Below are 18,631 nucleotides of genomic sequence, written 5' to 3' on the forward strand. Positions count from 1 at the left end.
TGTCCATGTCCTGAAACCACCGCCAGGAAAACTCACCCAGACGAGCAACCTTCCACAAAATAACAACCACTTTGTCTCTGCTCACTAGTTATATTTGTGCACATCTGTTAAAGGGCAGATTATGTTTAAGCGATTAGAGCAGGATACAAGACCATGCCTGCACCCGGCAGGTGGCCATGAGGGAACAGCAACACGGTACTGATCAGCGACACATTGACACGTTCAGTGGTTCCATTGGAGAAAGAGGTCCATAATCTGACTGATCAAATCAGGGGGCCTTTGACTATTTTGATGCGGTTCTTCAGGATTAGAACCGGGCAACTGGACGAACCCAACGGCTGTACTCTAGTGTTTCGCACAGGAATTTGGCCTGGGTGCTGGCAATAGCTTACCTACTCTTTGTGAAGGACCGTTGGATCTTCAACAGCCAACTAAAGCCCGAAGACAGAACACAGTTTAACGTACATCCAAGGGGCAGCACACACACACATTGATGAATCACCCAACCTGTGAAACACCAAGATAACAGTTCATAGCTGTGCCAAGACTCAAACCCAGGCCAGACAGCCAAAAGGTGAGCATGTCTACCTCTAAGCTATCCTGCTAGCCCTATAGTTATAATGGAAGACCTGCTTTCAAGTGCATATGATGCAAGGAATATTCCACATAAGTCAATACAATGCAAAAAAAAATTTAAATTTTTTTTTCCTGATGGATATGTATTCCAAATGACCTTTTGTTCACTCTCCTCAGTCAGGTCCACTGGAGAAGGTAAATATAGTGCAAGAATTTATATGTTTTTTAAATGCAGACCAAAGAAAAATATAACAATAAGATGAAGGAATACAATCAGAAATTGGAATTTTATCACAAATATTTACTACCCACTATTATGTAATCTATGGAAATGGTGTTAAATGTTCAGAGCTACAGCAATGATACAAAAGCTGTTTGATGTAGTGTGTGTGTGTGTGTGTGTGTGTGTGTGTGTGTGTGTGTGTGTGTGTGTGTGTGTGTGTGTGTGTGTGTGTGTGTGTGTGTGTGTGTGTGTGTGTGTGTGTGTGTGTGTGTGTGTGTGTGCATGTGCGTGTGCGTGTCTTGTAATGAAAGAATATACAAAGGCACAGAGCGGGGTGTGGGGGGGGAGGGGGGACTGTAGTATAAAACAAAACAAAAAAAAAAGAATGTGCAAGGCCATTCTTTCCCGATAAAATAACGAATTCAACTTGAATTTCCCCAACCTTACCCAAGTAGTATCCAGGATCCCACCACCAGGTCCAGAAAACCAAGAAATTGTTCCAGCCGAGCAATCGGATACTCCATGTTCAGGAATAAAGGAAATGTCTCAAGGAACATGCATTCAACACAATAAAAAATGAGAAACGTTTCCAATGCGCAGTCACTGTCAGTAATCAATGAACCTGAAGCAATTTCACCACATATTGTCGACGGGTTTTCGAAGAAGTTTTGTTTTTCGCCCGCTTTGGCAAAGCCCGTTTCTTGCTGCTCAATGGCAACTTCTTTAAAAACACAGAGCAACCATGAGCAATTTGAAAGCAACCCATTTCTTCAATGTGAGGAACCAACACTTGACTTAAATTGGCACAGTCCTTCAAAAGACGCTTGCATTTGTCGCCTTCTTTAAAGGCTTTCCAATGCACAATGCGAGGACGATCCCCCCTTGCAGAAGAATCTTTGTGCAATGTTACACAACTACCTGACCCATATGCAACAGTCTTAAAATTGGCAGAAGCAAATTCTGCATCGTGCAAAGTTTCACCTGCGTATTGATCGAACTGCCCTTTGAAAGAGGCAACTGAATCAGAACATTTCTCGGCAAAAGCAGAATCCTTTTCAAGCATGGCTTCAGTTGAACAATGCAGCCTTTTTCCATCTACACTTGTTTGAGATTCAGTTTCACCATCGAAGCATTCATCAAGCGATTGAGTTTGCGTGTTGCCTTGCAATGGAGACGTCACGCTTTCATTTTCATTTTCATTTTTCTTCCCTGGACAGACAAAAAATAAAAAATAATCTCAATTTACAAATTCATTCAACTGTTGCATCACATCTATACAAAAATCCCAAACAGGGAAATTAAATAAAAAGGAAGTCAACTCACCGATCAATTTATTGAGCTCTTGTTTGACGTACGACAACAGAATATGTGGAAAAACAGTTTTCAAATCACCATATGACAGAAGCAAGAAGGAACGTGTTTGCCTAAGAGACATTTCGTTCATCAAAACGAGTTCCTCAGACATTGTTGCTGGCCTGAGCATCAACTTGCATTTTCTTAATACTTTGATTATTTTATCTTCGGGTAAGGAAGGGAAAAGCTGTTTCTGTAGAGCAGCCACAGGAATCAAAAGATGGCAAAACCGCCAAACATGAGGGAATGGACTTATCAACTTGGGCAAAGTCTGAGCATTTGCAGCAATGTCGCTCGGTTGGTTATTCGGCCAAAGGGCCTTTTTTTTGGTTTGGATCAATACACTCAACTCTGGTAAACTTGCAAGAAACCGAGTCAGGTACAATTTGATCGTAGGAATGTTGCAAAAAGTCTTCATTTCAAGGTCACTGCACTTTTCCAACTTTTCATCCATAAGGCTCAGCAATGGCAATGGGTCTTTCTGGTTTACAGAAAATGGCAAGAAAACGTCACTTTCACTTCCAATATTTTCCTGAGGTTTGCTTGAATTTGCTTCCGTTTCATCTCCACAAGATGCATTTTCAGTTGTGCATCCCACCACACTGTCATCTTTAGTTCCACAATTCAAATTTTGAGGGTCCAAAATTTTGATCCCCAAAATTTTGAGAGATGAAAACCCATCATTCCCATCTCTTATGTTTTGGTTAAAATTATCAGGACGAGGAAGGATCACTCTGTTACTCGAGTCCTTTGTAATCTTGCTCACATGAAAACCAACAACTGAGTCCGCATCACTCTGAACTTCATGAACCGAAAAAGGGATGGGGGAAGACGGGGCTTGTGAACGATTGCTTGCGTCCTTGGTGCTACTCATTTCAACTGCATTTTCTTCAATTTTAGGAGCCAAATCTAAAATGCTGGCATCAATGTCATTTTCATAATTTGCATCAATTGTCTCATTGCACACTGGAGCGTTTTGAAAGACGTTTGCATTTTTGTTTTCAGAATGCAACAATTTTGGACAGTTAATTTCTTTCATATCCTTGTCAAGAATTCTTTTCTTATCCCTTATAGGGGCATCAACTTCCATAGACAGCAAATGGGCATGAGGAAGTTTTAAGTTGTTGTTAACCCCCAAATCAGCAACAGAGCTCAGATCATTTTGAGCTTCTTGAACAGAAATGGACTCGTGCTTCAATTCCGACTCGGTGGAAGATGGGGCTTTTGAACAACCATTCATATCAACGTTATTACTTTCTTCGAAAACATTCTCTTTCACTATATTTTTTTCCTTTTTCAGAGGAAATGCTAAAATCTTGGTATCACTGCCACTTCCACAACTTGCATCAGTATCCTCATTGCACACAACAGCTTTTTGAAAGAGGTTTGCATTTATATTGTCATAATGAAACAATTTTGGACAATTAATGTCCGTATTCTTATCAACATTGTCAAATATATTTTGCTGTTCCCTCATATGTGCAGCAATTTCCATTGATAGCAAATGGGCATGAGGAAGGTTTAAATCGTCGTTCAAGTTGCTTGGGCCAATGTTAACACTGAAATCAGAGTTTACATTACTTTGAACTTCCTGGACAGAAATGAGGGACTTTTGCTTTAATTCTGACTTCGTGGAAGATTGGCCTTTTGAACAATCGCTCACATCAGTGTTATGACTTTCTTTGACAACAACCTCTTTCACAATATTTTCTTTGTTTTTAGGAGGAAATGCTAAAATGCTGGTGTCACCAGCATTTTCAAAATTTGCACCAGTATCCGCATTGCACACAGGAGCTTTTTGAAAGACAATTGCATTTTCGTTTTCCGAATGCAATTTTGGAGACTTTTTCACATCATTGGTAACGGCAGAGATTATTTTGCTACCCTCAATTGTGTGAGCAACAACTTTCGCATGTGGCAACTGCAAACAATGTTTCACATCATTGTGAAGCAGATGCACGTTTTCTTTTCTATCAGATTTGTCAAAGTCAAAAACTCCATCAAACATTTGATCAGAATTATCAATTTCTTTTGAAAGGCACTCTTTGTACAAACAATTCTCTTTGCTGCAATAATCACATTTAGAATCTAAAGCTAGACTGTAGAAGTTGGATATCACTGGCAACCAATTGGATGATATACATGGAGGTGATGAAGTTGCAAGGTCTGGAGACGCCTGGGAATAAAAGGTAGATGGAGTTGACAAAGGTGTCTGCAATGCAGTTGATAAAAATGTATGAGGTGCAGCTCCAAAAGAAGTCTCAACTGCAGCATTATTTGCAAGACTTGCATTAGAGCTAACGACTGAGTTTGAATCAGTCATGAAGCTGCTTTTGAGGTCAACATTTCTCTTTTTGGGAGGCAATTCTTTATTGTTCAAGGAGTACATGCATGGATTCGCCTTGGAGTCAAACCCTATCGAGGCCGATGTTGACTGTGCCTTGCATCCCGCCACAGGCTCCCTATGCAAACTGTATTTCTCTTTATCATTGCGTTGCATATATTGGAGGTTCTGAAATGTAGCGATATTGCATGGAGTACGAGAGTTCAAATGGGAGCTGTTGTTGACTCCTGTGGGAAGTTGTACAAAAGTTGGCGAGGAAGTCTGTAATGCAGGAAATGAAGATGAAGGAGCAGCAGCTCCAAAAGAGTTCTCAAACTCAGGATTATGTGCAATATTTGCATCAAGGTTCGTGACCGATTCATACTCGTTCAAATTACTATCATGACAAACTTTTTTCGTTGGTGGTTGTAATACTTCTTTATTGTTCAATGCATATATGCATGGGTTCACATTTGAGTGAAATCTTGACAAGGCTGATGCAAACTGTGGCTTTGGCACCACTGGATATTGAATGCTCTCAATTGCAGGAATATTGCACGGAGGAAGTGAATTCAAAATTGAGTTGTTGACACCTGCGACGGGTGGTACAAAAGTGTTTGCATTGTCAGAACTTGATGAACTGACGACAACATTCTTTACACAATCTGGCATTTTATCACGTCCTTTGCTCCATTTATCCAGTAGCATATTATTGTTCTTTGAGGCTCCCAGTGATATAGCAGGAGGTACCAAATGTGTAGACTTTTGTAAATCAGTCACATTTGGAAAAAATATTCGTTCCTTTTGTGAAAAAGGCAACATTGATTGGTTGAAGCTATGATTGGCAACTGCTGGAGGAGGCTGCAAGGGGAACACATGTTGAGTTTTGTGATGATTTTCTACCTGACCACTTGAAATGCCAACTTGACAGTTTTGCTGGTGCTTTGATTGAATGAAATCCCAATGTTTTGCAAAATTTCCATCATTTCTCGGGAGTGCATGAGGACCTTTAGCAAACTCATTTGCAGTACCATCATCCGCAAGGTGAAATGTTGGTCGAGGTAAGCGGACCTCCCTAGCTGGTGCAACCCTTCTGCAATGACAAGTGGGCAAATGATGCTGTGTATGTGGCGAAAATAAAGCAGCATTTTTTTCATTCACCATAGCAGATACAGGTGTGGAGCAAGCAGTTGGTACATTAAATGCAGATGACAAATGGTTCTGTGCAGATGAATAAAGCCTTTTAAGAGGGCAGGAAGGTGAAGGCCTTCGTGTACATTGAATAGGTGATGGGTTCTTCTGTTCCACTGGAGGGCAAGGCACCAATAAAACACTCTTCGCCGGATAAACAACAGCATTTCCAGAAGGCAGAGGGGAATTGTTCACAGCCATGCAAGCACCTTTGACGTCTTTGCGTTGGAAAACACCTCTGTAAACCATTGTGCGATGCTGGCTCCATAAGTAGAATGACCCATCTTTGTCACCGCTACCATTTTCACCAGCGAGGGGGCCTTGTGGGGGTGTCTGAAAGTTCAGCGAGTCAGAAGTACTTATGGGCTGCAAAATGAATCCATTATTGTCGTATGAACAATGCTGCATCATTGGAATTTCCTGGGCTCCAGGCGGGTTTACGCCCAGATGATGAAACCCGTGCATGACCATATATGTCCTCCTCAAATGGTGAGAATTCTCATTCGAACAGTTGTTCAATAGACAAAGTCCTGAAAGAGAAAAATTGTTTCAACATTTTTTTTCTTGACAAATATAATCACCATTTAACATTCTTAATGAAAATTATATCTTTGCATAGATCATTCAAGAAGAAAATATTGACATGCCATTGACTGAATAATCTAATCATAGGTTCCCAGAGCACCTGTTGCTTTAAAAAAAAAAATGGTCCAGAAATGTATGGACATTTTAAAATAATGTACGTTTTTAATTTTTGGGTGGCATTTGTTAAATCTTTTGCTGATGACCACAAATACATTTTGTATAATGTTCAGTCATGGAAGAACCTCTGTTAAATCGATCCAAAACCCACTCGGATTGATCAATCATTTGCAAATATTTGACAGTCATTCTAAGGGGCGAATCACAAGCAAGCTTACTTAAGTTTGAAAATGTGTAATGCATTGCACAACCCACAAATTATCGACCATTTTTAACGATGAAGCAGACTTGTCGACAACTTGGTAGGAGTCTCGGACAATCTGTCCGACTGCATCACTTTAAATAGGTCAATTAACAACATCAACTAAAAATCCCAATGGCAGACACCTATCTGAAATGCTTATCAACTCAAATGGTCACAAAAAAAATTGGAGCAATACACTAATGAAAATGCTCCAAGTGGTGGGATAACTATTCGGTGTATTCAGTTGCATTTTTATCATGTGCTGATAATAGCTGTCAAATTAATTCCCATTAGAGTGCCAGAGACTGTGTTTCGTTAGTTCCAAGTCATTCCTCCCATCTTTTCCAAACTTCCTCATTTCTCTGATTATTCGATTTTATCCCTCCTCTTCAAAATCATTCATGAGGACGTCGTGTGTGAAACAAGCCCCCCGTGATGACACAAATTATTTGAGTGACTGACTAACAGCCGGTGTATTTTGTTCAGTGCATGGTCATTGGTTGCAGCCTTATGATTCAACAAGTTGGGTCACCCAATCACATCAGGTTATTTAGACTTGAGCAAAACAACAAGATTGCTGTTTACAGCTGCAGCAAAAATCAACTTGGGAATGCAACACGGCAATTATGGCCCAAATGGCCCCATTCCCTTGTTCAAGGTCAGCCCCGTGGAGACTGAACACCCTCTGCATATCAATTCCCATTCTGCATGCAGAAAATAAATATTTAAATGAATAGGTTCGATTCGTGACCGAGCTTTGATCAAACACACAGGTGAACAAAAGGCAGTCAACTCTTCCCATCACCCAACTGAGGGGAACGTCTGACATACGATGCTTGGTCACCCAAACGTTTTACATCAATTTGATTAAGAATTGAAAATGTTTATTGTAACAACTGAATGCATGTTAAAACTGGAATGGCACCGAGTAGAGTGCATACCTCAGCCAGACTGAACAGTGTATGTTTTGTATTCCACTCATAGGCCGGATCTATATCCTGACCTGAACCAAAATCAAATCGGCTCGTTCTCGTCACCTAACCAACTCATCCAAGTTTTATCACAACTTATCCACAACTTTTTGAAATATCATGCTATACATAGTTTTTCATCCCATCTCTCAATGGTAAAGAATAATCTATCGGATTTTTAAAAAGAAATTCTCGTATCCAGATATGAATCTTTACTAAAATCTCATCAATTCGTCCTCATCACACTCCCAGCCTGTCCACCAAATTTTGTCCGAAACATTCGATAACTTTTTGAGACATTCTGCTCACACACAGACGGACAAACAAACAACAAAGATGTCAAACAAACTGACAAACAAACAAACGAGTCGCCATGGAAACAGCAATTTGGTAATTTGGAAAATTTGACCTATCAAGTGTTTTCAATGATGGAATGTTGTGCGTCACAAATTTGGTTGATATATTTTATAATTGCTGCCTAATAGGTGTTTTACATGCTTTGGATGGCATTTACATTGACCCTTTGTGTATAAAATCTGATCAAAACTTGTCATACTAGCATAAAAATAATCTGTACAAGTTTCAATCTGATACTGTATCTTGAAAAATTACTGAGGTTTGGCAAATAATAAAAATCACAAAAATATCTAATTTGATTAAAAAAAAATTGGGTGAAATCGACGCCATGGACACAGTTTTCTATTTGCCACAAGCCAAAATGAGCAAAACCTGAAAAAAAAACAAGAATTAAAAAAAATTAAAATTAAAACAGAGGAATTTATTTTATCAATAATATTGTTACGGATTTCAGAATCCGGTCTGATGAATGGACCCACACATCCAGGTCCTCAGACAGTTATTTCCTGAAAAGCATGTTCAGATTAGCTCCATCCCCATGTCTAATGGGATCTTAAATGTGATGCGTTGAGAAGGGTAAAGGATAGATCCCCTCTCTTATGGGAAGCTTTTTTCTTTATGACAGACACGTTTACACACATTTCTTTCACGAGCTCTGAAGCCCGCCCCCATTCTTCCTCAGCAACAATCTTTCACGAGCTCCGACACCCGCCTCTTTTGAGAGCGCACGGGTCGTCACGGTAACTGTGCGCAAGTGGGGCGGGGTGAGCTTAGGGTGGACTGCACCCGCGAAGACGGTCCGAAGATATAAAACGAACGAGAAGCAACTTCTTTAAAAAAAAAAAAAAAACGGGAGAGTGAAAGCGATAGGGGAAGCGGAGGCGAAAGAAAGCCAGGGAGGGAGAAGAGAAGGAGAAGTAAGCTTGAGAAGCGAGCAAGAAGCGGGTGTCTGACCAGCGCCAACAATGACAATTCGTCCTTCCCAGTGCTTTGGGCAAGCGAGCGTGTGATGCGCGTGTGGGTGTGAGCAGCGCCGCCAACAAGTGAGGCACGGGTCGGTCACCAACACCACCAGGGTCTAAACCTGCGACAGACGATCTCGGTGCCAGACAGACGTCGACTGGCGTTCAAGGCTGTTCGCGAGAGGGTGCACGGCAAGGCTGGGTGCTGGTGACTGACGTGACACGCACGCACACATTTCAGGACGTTTTCACTTCACGGACGACTTTCTGGTGAGCGAGGCGATTATTTCCCTCCCACTGAATGATCTGTTGGGTACCCATGTCTGTGTTTAGCTGTAAGTAAGTCAACCCCCGATAAGCATCTGCTCTTTGTCTCTTTCCTGGCATTTTGATCGATTTTGCTTTGAAATTTATTCTTTATTTACCTCAGAAAATAAAAAAGTTCTTTCCATTTATTTATTTTATTATTAATAAATCATTTGTCCATTTCCAACCTGTCAGTGTTTGTCCTTTCCTTCCATTGGTCTCGCATTGTTCGAACCGAGATAGACTGGGAGGTAATTAGCACAGATTTGACCACAAATAATCGGCATGCACCAGCGGTTAAAACTCTCGGCCGCCCTAATTAAAATCTAATCAGATAACATTGGTGCTTTGCCGAGGTCGCGCTCCCCGCTTAGGTAACCACGTGACGTCTAGATAAACGGAATAATTAGACTGTGGACACTGGAACTCGTGGTTGACTGAGTGGCGTTCGTGGTTTTAAAACAACTCACCGTACCACAACGTTAATTGTGAGCGGTGGCCCCAGGTCCGGCTCTACCATGGACAACTGGGGATTAATCCCCGAGTGACAAGCTGGTGTCTCGGTACCCGTGGCCGCAACAATATATTGCACCCTCTTACCTTGGTATTGAAGTGGTTTACTAACGGGGGCATTTTGATTATGACTGGTGAACCTCAAATGTTATTGCAGAAGGCACTCAGACTGGGGTTATTAAGGGTCTTAAGGATCTTAAGTTTGGTTCTAAATGGTCTTAGGGTATTAAGTAAGGGGTGTCAAGGGGGTCTAAAGGTACAGAGGAGTCTGAAACTCACATGGACGGACGCACGCATCCTTCTATAGTGTAGACTAGAACGGCATTTGGTGGAGCCCATACCTTTGCTCGGCTGTACAGTTTACATTTTTATCTTTTTTTTTCAGATCCGATCTGAATCAGGTTGTTTGTCACCTAACCAACTCATCCACAACTTTTTGAAATAGCATGATATTTATTGTTTTCGGGCCAATCTCTCAATGGTGAAAAAAATAAAAATAAAAAATAATAAAAATACAATCACTAAAAATTATCTTATCTTCACCAAAATCAAATCAATTCGTCGTCACACAACCAAACCGTCCACGACTTTTTGAGATATCCTGCTCACAGACAAACAGAGGTGAAAAACACAACCTACATCCACCTTCAATGGCAGAGGTAATTACAAATGACCCGTTCTTGGTTTGTACAGTTTTGTAGCTCAGCACACGCACTTAACTTTCTCTTTTGCTCCGACGAAGGGTGGTAAGTCCCCAAACGCCAGCTTCACTATTTTTTTTAATGGCGGATCAGTTACCATTTAAGGTATTTTGTTCATTCGGCATATCGTAAGAGCATAAGGATATATTTGTAACTCAACACCATCAGGTCTATATAATTGAATCCATCCATCCACCAAGGTTTAGCTCATGATTGCACAAAGATTTTTGTTGGTTAAAAATGTAAAGTAAATAAATAAAGAGAAACATAGCAAAATAACCATGAGAAGTACTGTACATCGATATAGCTATCAAATTGAAATACATTAAAGAGAAAAAATATACGTAAACAGAAAACACTACACACCTGTTATGCAAATAAAACAAACAAAAAAAGCATTCCCTTCACACAGTCAGGAACTTTGGGCTGCCAGGGCAGTTTCATTTTACCCCAGAACTGGTACTCATTTTGCTGCTCTCAGAAGGATGGCAGGTCGAGTTGACCCACCTGGTGTTATTTATGACATGACAAGGACTTGAACTCAGGAACAGGGCTCAAAAAATACAAGGGTGGTGAGTGACGCCCTTGTAAGCTTCAAATAGACCTAAAAAAAAAAAGACGGGCGAAAATTTCAAAATAATTAGAGAAAAGTCATCCCTGTAAATATCAGGTGCAAGCATTATGGCAAGTTGAAGAGCATCCAAACAGGTTTCCTACATCTACAATCGATTTTCAGTTCCCGACTCCACAAACACTTGCGATCTGCTTGTGGGCGTGGCAATGTTCATTTTACTACACTGGGGGTAATGAATAAATGGTCATGCAAGTGCATGTGCGCTTTGCAGCTTTGACAGCGTGAAAGGCCGTCCTGCTGCAATGTCATCGCATGGCCCAAAGTACAGCAGTCCAGTTATGGGTTAGAATACAGCATCTCAAACATTAGATTACAACATGGCACATTCTGGAATCGGTATCACTATAGACTATAGAGCAATTTGATTTGACTGAAACCTGCGTAACCCACCGGCACGACAAAAACTTCAAAAGTGCCTTCAAACCCATCTTCTGAAACAAAGGCAAGTACATCTACCATGACGATGAAGAACAAGAAAAAGAACAAGCCCGTTTCCAATGAAAACACCGTAAATGCATGGAAGCTGGAATGGATTGGGATGCAGTGAAAGTGAAGGGAGGTTTCAAATACACTGAAAGTTCAGCCATGGCACACTGTGCACCATCTGAAAAAAGGAGCACCCCAAATAAAAATGAAGCTTGGCAGTTCTCAATCTGAACAGTAAATCAGATGAAAATTGAGGATTTTAGAAATGTAGGCAGATTGGATCCAATACCTGGAAGAGAAGCAACATCTCAAGGAAATGCCCCCAGTTAAAACTTATACAGAAAAGGTAAGACGGCGACTACTCATAAAAATGGAAAACTTCAAAAGGTATGGCCCAGATGGGATCCCAAACTTCTGGCAAAAGGAACTTGATGCTCTCCACATTTACTATGCTTAAGCACTCAAACTTATCCAAGGGGATCAGAAAATGGATGAATGGCTCACAGAAGGAAACACACCTGCCTCATCCAAATTCTGAAGAAATCCAACTATCTTATAAATACCAGCCAATAACCTGTCCACAAACAACATACAAACTTTTATCAGGAATCATCACAGAAACAATGTACCACCACCTAACACAGCTAGGAGGCCTGAAGGCAGAACAGAAGGGATGCAAGAGAGGATGTTGCAGAACAATAGACCTCTTGCTACTGTCGAAGTCTCAATTCCTTTTGTACAGTTGTCATCTAACTAATAAATGAGGAAGTGTGTGTGTGTGTGTGTGTGTGTGTGTGTGTGTGTGTGTGTGTGTGTGTGTGTGTGTGTGTGTGTGTGTGTCATTCACTTTTCTCGACAACCATTCATCCGATCCACTTCAAACTTGGTGAGTGTATTGCTGGGGACCCAGGGAAGTGCAGTGTCCAAATTATTTTTTTTTTTTTTTAGCTTTAAACCATTTTGAAAATCTTAATGCTCACGTTTGAATACTGTAGTTATTAAAAATTTTAGTTATTCCAAAAATAGTTTTCTTCGTTATTCTGACTAAACTGTTCCGATTCAAACTTGCCGATTCAAACATGTCTGAAGATAACCGTGCTAAGCGGGAGCGAATATGCGAGGCCGAGGCTATGCGCCGTGCAACAGAGTCAGACGAAGCAAGACATGCTCGCCTGGCATGCGACGCTGCGCACAAGGTAAGGTGCGGTGCAGCTGAGTCAGATGAAGCCCGAGATGCTCACCTGGCAAGCAGCACTGCGTGCGAGGCAAGGCGCCGTAAACCGGTTGTTTTTTTTTTTATTCCAAGAAGATCTTTCGCATTCACCGAGGCCTTTATCCCACGACAGAGAAAGATTTTGTATCTTTCTCTGTGAAAACCACTCATTATTTGCAGCAACATTCATTGATAAAGACTTACTGCAATGATGGATGTGAACGTTTCAAACGGGCACTGCACTAGTTTATTAAGAAGACACACACATGCATATTGGAGAACCAGAGGAGAATCGATAACACAAGCAAACAACACATTCTTCCTCCAATTCTGCCATACATGGAGTTTTTGAGTTCTTATATAATAATATGCAGGGGTAAGGGGGGCGGGGGGAGGGGAGGGGTAAGACCGTGACACAATGTTTGGTCATCCTCGAGACAGAATGGTGCAAAGACTGCAGCTCTTTGGGTGATGGAATAGATCACACATGGCCCCTTGGTAGTGGTTATCCAGTCAGGAGGTAAGACTGAATTCAAAGGGCTGGGGAATGATTTACAATCTGAAGTTGATAAGAGTGAAAAAAGACATCTGGATTTCACCTCGCCAAACATTCCAATGAAGCCAAACTGGAGCCTCCAACCAGACTTGCAGCTGCAATATAATTGTTTATATATATATATATGAGAATCCCTTCGCTAAATAAAATAAATGTTTGAGTACATAGATGTAAGATACATGTTGTATTTGAATACATTTCCCATTATAAGGTTATAACAATACATTGTGTGGTATGCCAAAAAACATTTACTTTTTCAAGTTAATTATCAATCAAGTTTAATTGGCAACATTTTTGTGTTTTTATCACCCTTCAAACCATTATGCTAATTTTGGAGAAATTTGCATCCACACTGCAAAACAAGACCATACTCAAAAACTGCAATACAAGAACCACCAAAGATAAATCCCCAAATAAAATTAAAGTTCAGGATACCACACTAATCCTGCAGCACTCTGAAGGAAAGATATGACACGGGATCTTTCAAGGAGATAGGGTGTGTACGCCCCTCCATGCCCCCACCACACCCATTTTGCCTGGTTCTGGACCCATGAAGTGACCTCATTAATGAGCAAGGACACAGATACACCCGAACATCCAATAACAAAACGGCCAAAGAAACAAGAAAGGTGGCTCATCTACTGTACATGGATGATTTAGAACTCTGCACTGAACAATGAAAAATTCGCAAAAATAATTTGTAAAATGGTACTCTGACGACATCCAAATGGAAATTGGCCAAGATAAGTGCACCAACTGCATACATGTGCAAAGTAGAGCAACAAATACTGTATATATGTTCTTACCATGTCTGTCTATCTGTCTGTCTGTCTGTTTCCAGGTACCGCAAAAACTGCTGAACCGATCAATCATTTTTGGGGTGTGTAATCCTGGGACCCCTTGGAGTAAAATAGGCATCAGCATAAATATAACATGACCCCCTTGACGGCTCCCGAAGGGAGCGGGTGCTTCTAGTCTAATAAATACGAGCCAAAACCCCATCACAGACTGATTCCGTTCCATGAGCCCAATATGACAACCAGTGGCGGCTCGTGTAAGAGCCGGATCCCAGTCGACGTACTCCATGGCCTTACCTAATGAAGCCTACAAAACGTCCTTGTACACTACTCCTTGTGAAGAAGTCCCCTGATTTGTGCATGTGTCTACTTTGACGTACAAACACAGTGTCAAAACTTCTCAGGTCACAGTACCGAGAAAAACGTGACGCGACCGCTAAGAGGAGCACAAAATTGGTCCTTCAGTATTAATATATTGTTGCGAATTCGCGCCCGCCGGCGAGCGACCGGACGCTTAACTCGAATCGTGACCGCGTCGCCCACCGGTCGGACAATTCAGTCGTGACCCTCCTTGGAACTACCGCCAGGAGCTAGTCACGGGTGGGGGTTTAACCTCACCACGATCGTGCCAATTGCCCACCCGCGCAGGATAGAGTTGCTCGCCAAATTCGACCTACCTAAGTACCTGCGCGAGTAGTCAACCGGGCGATCGTACCTCGCCGCAGGTCGGCCTAGGACACGAACCGCTTAAGCGGTCTGTTCCGTGCTACAGTGATAACCGAGCGGTGTTATCGCCGACCTCGACGGATGTGATTCTGTTTACCAGGTGCTTACACCCCTCTACCAATTTCTTCCGTGATGCAAGATGGCACTTTCAAAACAGGGAATAGGATGCAACGAACGGAGAACAGTTCAATAAGCATATTTATTAGACATTGCACGTATTTACAGTCACAGCAATGAATCATGCACGTATGTACAGTTAAAGCAAGCAGATAAAACAATTACCACCGAATAAAGCGTTTTATTCGCACACACAGTCACTTAAACAAGTCTACTTACTAGACGGTGCAACCACATGCATTTATACAAAAAGCAAAGAAAAGCCACCCCCAAAGACAAGGGTGGCAGACAGGTCCATGGAAGCCTGGATGAACGGTCAGGCCCACGAGACCGAAGGGTCTTACCCACGCCCTCATGGCGCGACGGTGGGCAGGTCGCGACGTCTACTCCCCCACGGCCTGGCGTGGCCGCGCCTGTCCTCGGGCACCCGGCTTGGTCGGTGAGCTCTCTCCGGCGTTCTCCACCTGGATGTGCAGGCTCATGCCACACAGCAGGCACCACGGAACGGACGGGGTTACCGGCGCTCTCTCAGCGCGGATGCTCGGTCTGGGGGGAATTGCTGATGCTCTCTCAGCAAGTCAATGCCCTCTTAGCGAGTTGACGCTCAAATGAGCACCCTGGACCACTTTGCCCCTTTTCCCGGTGGTGGTCTCCACGTAGCCCTCTGGTTTGCCTCCGAGCCCCTCTCCGCGTCCCTGCTCCGTTCAACTCTCGCTCTGACACCATGACCGTCTCCCCACAACCGGCTGACTTGAGCTCCGTCTCTCGAAAACTGAACCCAGACTGACTTGTAACTGATCGCGTGCTCGTCTCCCCCACCACTGACTGCAAGCTCCGTACACCAACACTGGCAACCGACCCACCGAAACCAACCGAAATTCACCAAGGCTTCGCCTCGACAGCACGGCTTCGACCCCACTGAGCCGATGTGTGTATATTCACCGAGGCTTCGCCTCGACAGCACGGCTTCGACCCCACTGAGCCGATGTGTGTATATTCACCGAGGCTTCGCCTCGACAGCGCGACCTTTGACGCCGGCTTAAGCGGACGTCGCGGGAATCATCGGAGCGCTCGTCCTGACAGCGTGAACTCCAACCCCGGCAAAGCGGACGTGGTAGAAATCATCGGAGCGCTCGTCCTGACAGCATGAACTCCGACCCCGGCAAAGCGGACGTGGTAGAAATCATCAGAGCGCTCGTCCTGACAGCGTGAACTCCGACCCCGGCAAAGCGGACGTAGTAGAAATCATCGGAGCGCTCGTCCTGACAGCGTGAACTCCGACCCCAGCAAAGCGGACGTGGTAAAAATCATCGAAGCGCTCGTCCTGACAGCGTGAAGATGGCGTTGTCTCCGGGATGGAGGTGAAGCGATGTTTGCAGGGTGGCGTTGTTGATTGTAGTGAAGGGAAAAGGGCGAAGGTGGTGGTGGTTTGGTTGTGGTTGTTTGGGAATGATGTTGGTGGTGGCAATTTGGTTGTTGTGGGCGTCGTTTGAGAATGGCGATGAAGCGATGTTTGCGGGGTGGAGTTGTGGAGGTAAAGAAGCGAAGGTGGTGGTGTTTGAGTTGTAGTTGTTTGGGAATGACGTTGGTGGTGGTGATTTGGTTGTTGGGGGATGATTGGTCCAAAATAATGCTAGAGAAAAGAAAAACGGCCATCTCAAAGCGTCGCAGCCTGGCGAACATGAATAAATCCTTCTAAACAACAGTGGGGAACTATCTGCACATAAACTTACCGGCATAACTGATTTAAGGACCTTACTGGTGTTGTGCAAATTTCCACAGCCGTAACAATATAGATACAATGTTTCTTGTCACATTTTGTGTCAAATTCACATTCTGAGGTCGTCAGCATGTGCAAAAGAGGGTTTTACATTGCAGACGCTATTTTCGAGGAGTGGAATTACACCTCTCAGCGGTAACGGTCTGTCGACGACAGACGTAATGACATCAGCGAATGACCGATGAAGTCATGACTTCCTTGCACCTCTCAGCGGTGACGTCACACGTCGCCATGTAAACGAATGTAAAACGAAAAGTGTTTATTCTGCTTCAGAGTTGAAGTTTGACTATTGGCACGATGTGCGATGCACTCTTACAGGTACGAAGTTTCTTTCAGTCCAGGTCACAGTACCGAGAAAAACGTGACGTGACCGCTAGGAGGAGCACAAAATTGGTCCTTCAATATTAATCTATAGAAACTAATTGTTCAAATAAAAATTTAAAAAACCCACCCAGAAACAATGATACAGGGGAAAGAAAACGAAGCATCTTACAAATACCTTGGTGTAAAAGAGGGCCACCAAATGTCATAAAAATACACGAAACAATTACCAAAGAATACCTGCAGAGAACGAGGCTGATCCTGAAAACATACCTCTCAAGCCAAGGAACAAAAATCAAAGCCATAAAATCAACAACTAGCAGTACCAGTGTTCCAATACAGCTGCAGAATAGTAAACTGGCCACAAGCAGAAATCAAAAAACTAGATATCAGAACAAGGAAACTCCTCCCTATCCACAAAAGATTCTACAAAAAATCAATGCATCCCAAGAATGTACCTGCTGAGGAAAGGTGGCAGCCTGATGGAATTCAATGAAGAGCTCAGAACAACGACTGTTGGATTCGCAGAGTATGTGAAAAGTTAAACAGACTATCGAATACAATTTGTATACAACCCAGAAAAAAAAATTATATATATATATATATATATATATATATATATATATATATATATATATATATATATATATATATATATATATATATATATATATATATATATGAAGACGACGATGGTTCACGAGCGGTATATGACGATGTAGATTGTTTCAGAAGTCAAGGATGAGACAATGTGATAATGTTTGACCAAGTTATAAAAATTAAGAACATGATGTGGTACGAGTGACAGGTCATTAGCTGCAAAATGTCGAAAACTCGGTTTCGTTCAACAACTTAAAAAATTTGACCTTTGCATAACTTTTAAAGGTCACAAAACAACACAATAAAATAAGGAAACAGGATACGTGCTATAGCTTAATGGAGTTAGTTCGAAGAAGGTCGAAAACCCGGTTTGATTCCCACAACTTTGAAAATTTGACCTTTGTGAACTTTAAAGGTCAAAGGTGAAGGATGATGACCTTTGGTGCAAAACTTCCTCTGGAACATTCGAGGAACAATATAACGTCATATAGGCTATATGGCACTTCGCACTCCTCGGATTATCCATACTTTGATGAAATCAGCGTAAAAACAAAATTGAATGAGGCGCCACGGGCAAGGTGTTCGAGATAGAGCAAAATGGTTTCAAGACTTTAGGTGGGGAATGACCTCAAGATTATGCATTAAAAAAATAGTCATCCCAGCTCTCAAAGTTTGGGTGGTCGTATGATTTTTTTTGTCAAAATTCGAAATTTTCGAAGTTCGTGACCTTGTGACAAAAATGAAAAAAAAAAAAAAAAAAAAAAAAAATCGAGCTCTGTGGGGCTATGCAAGTGCTATTGGGCTAACCAAATACCAAAACCCCTGCCAGATTCGACAAATCCTCGGAGAAGATGGATTTTTATGTCAAAATCGCAATTTTCTAAGTTCGTGACCTTGTGACGAAAATGAAAAAAAATCTAGCTCCGTGGGGCTATGCAGGTGCCATTGTGCTAACCAAATACCGAAACCCCTGCCAGATTCGACAAACCGCCTCGGAGAAGATGGAAATTGAAATTGGATACCCCCTAAAAACACAATT

General features: G+C 42.3%; 1 protein-coding gene across 5 annotated transcripts in view; it reads right to left on the bottom strand.

Annotated features, from left to right (window-relative positions):
- Positions 1–692: 692 nt before the first annotated feature.
- Positions 693–18,631, bottom strand: part of PRMT2IP (PRMT2 interacting protein) — a 59,133-nt gene continuing 41,194 nt past the window's right edge. For 2 of the 5 annotated variants that reach the window (XM_085874500.1, XM_085874502.1), the window contains 3 exons: positions 10,930–11,026; positions 2,123–6,196; positions 693–2,008 (listed from right to left, as the gene is read on the bottom strand). In XM_085874500.1, the coding sequence (XP_085730626.1) occupies positions 1,413–2,008; positions 2,123–6,137 (4,611 nt within the window). In that variant the 5' untranslated portion in view covers positions 6,138–6,196; positions 10,930–11,026 and the 3' untranslated portion in view covers positions 693–1,412. Of the gene's footprint in view, positions 2,009–2,122; positions 6,197–10,788; positions 11,027–18,631 lie in introns of all 5 variants that reach the window. The other 3 variants (XM_085874499.1, XM_085874501.1, XM_085874504.1) reach the window with 2 other exon arrangements.

This window comes from Eptatretus burgeri, chromosome 3 (assembly GCF_056783735.1).
Source record: "Eptatretus burgeri isolate ZD-2024b chromosome 3, Ebu_testis_v1, whole genome shotgun sequence".
In the NCBI taxonomy this organism is placed as follows: domain Eukaryota; kingdom Metazoa; phylum Chordata; class Myxini; order Myxiniformes; family Myxinidae; genus Eptatretus; species Eptatretus burgeri.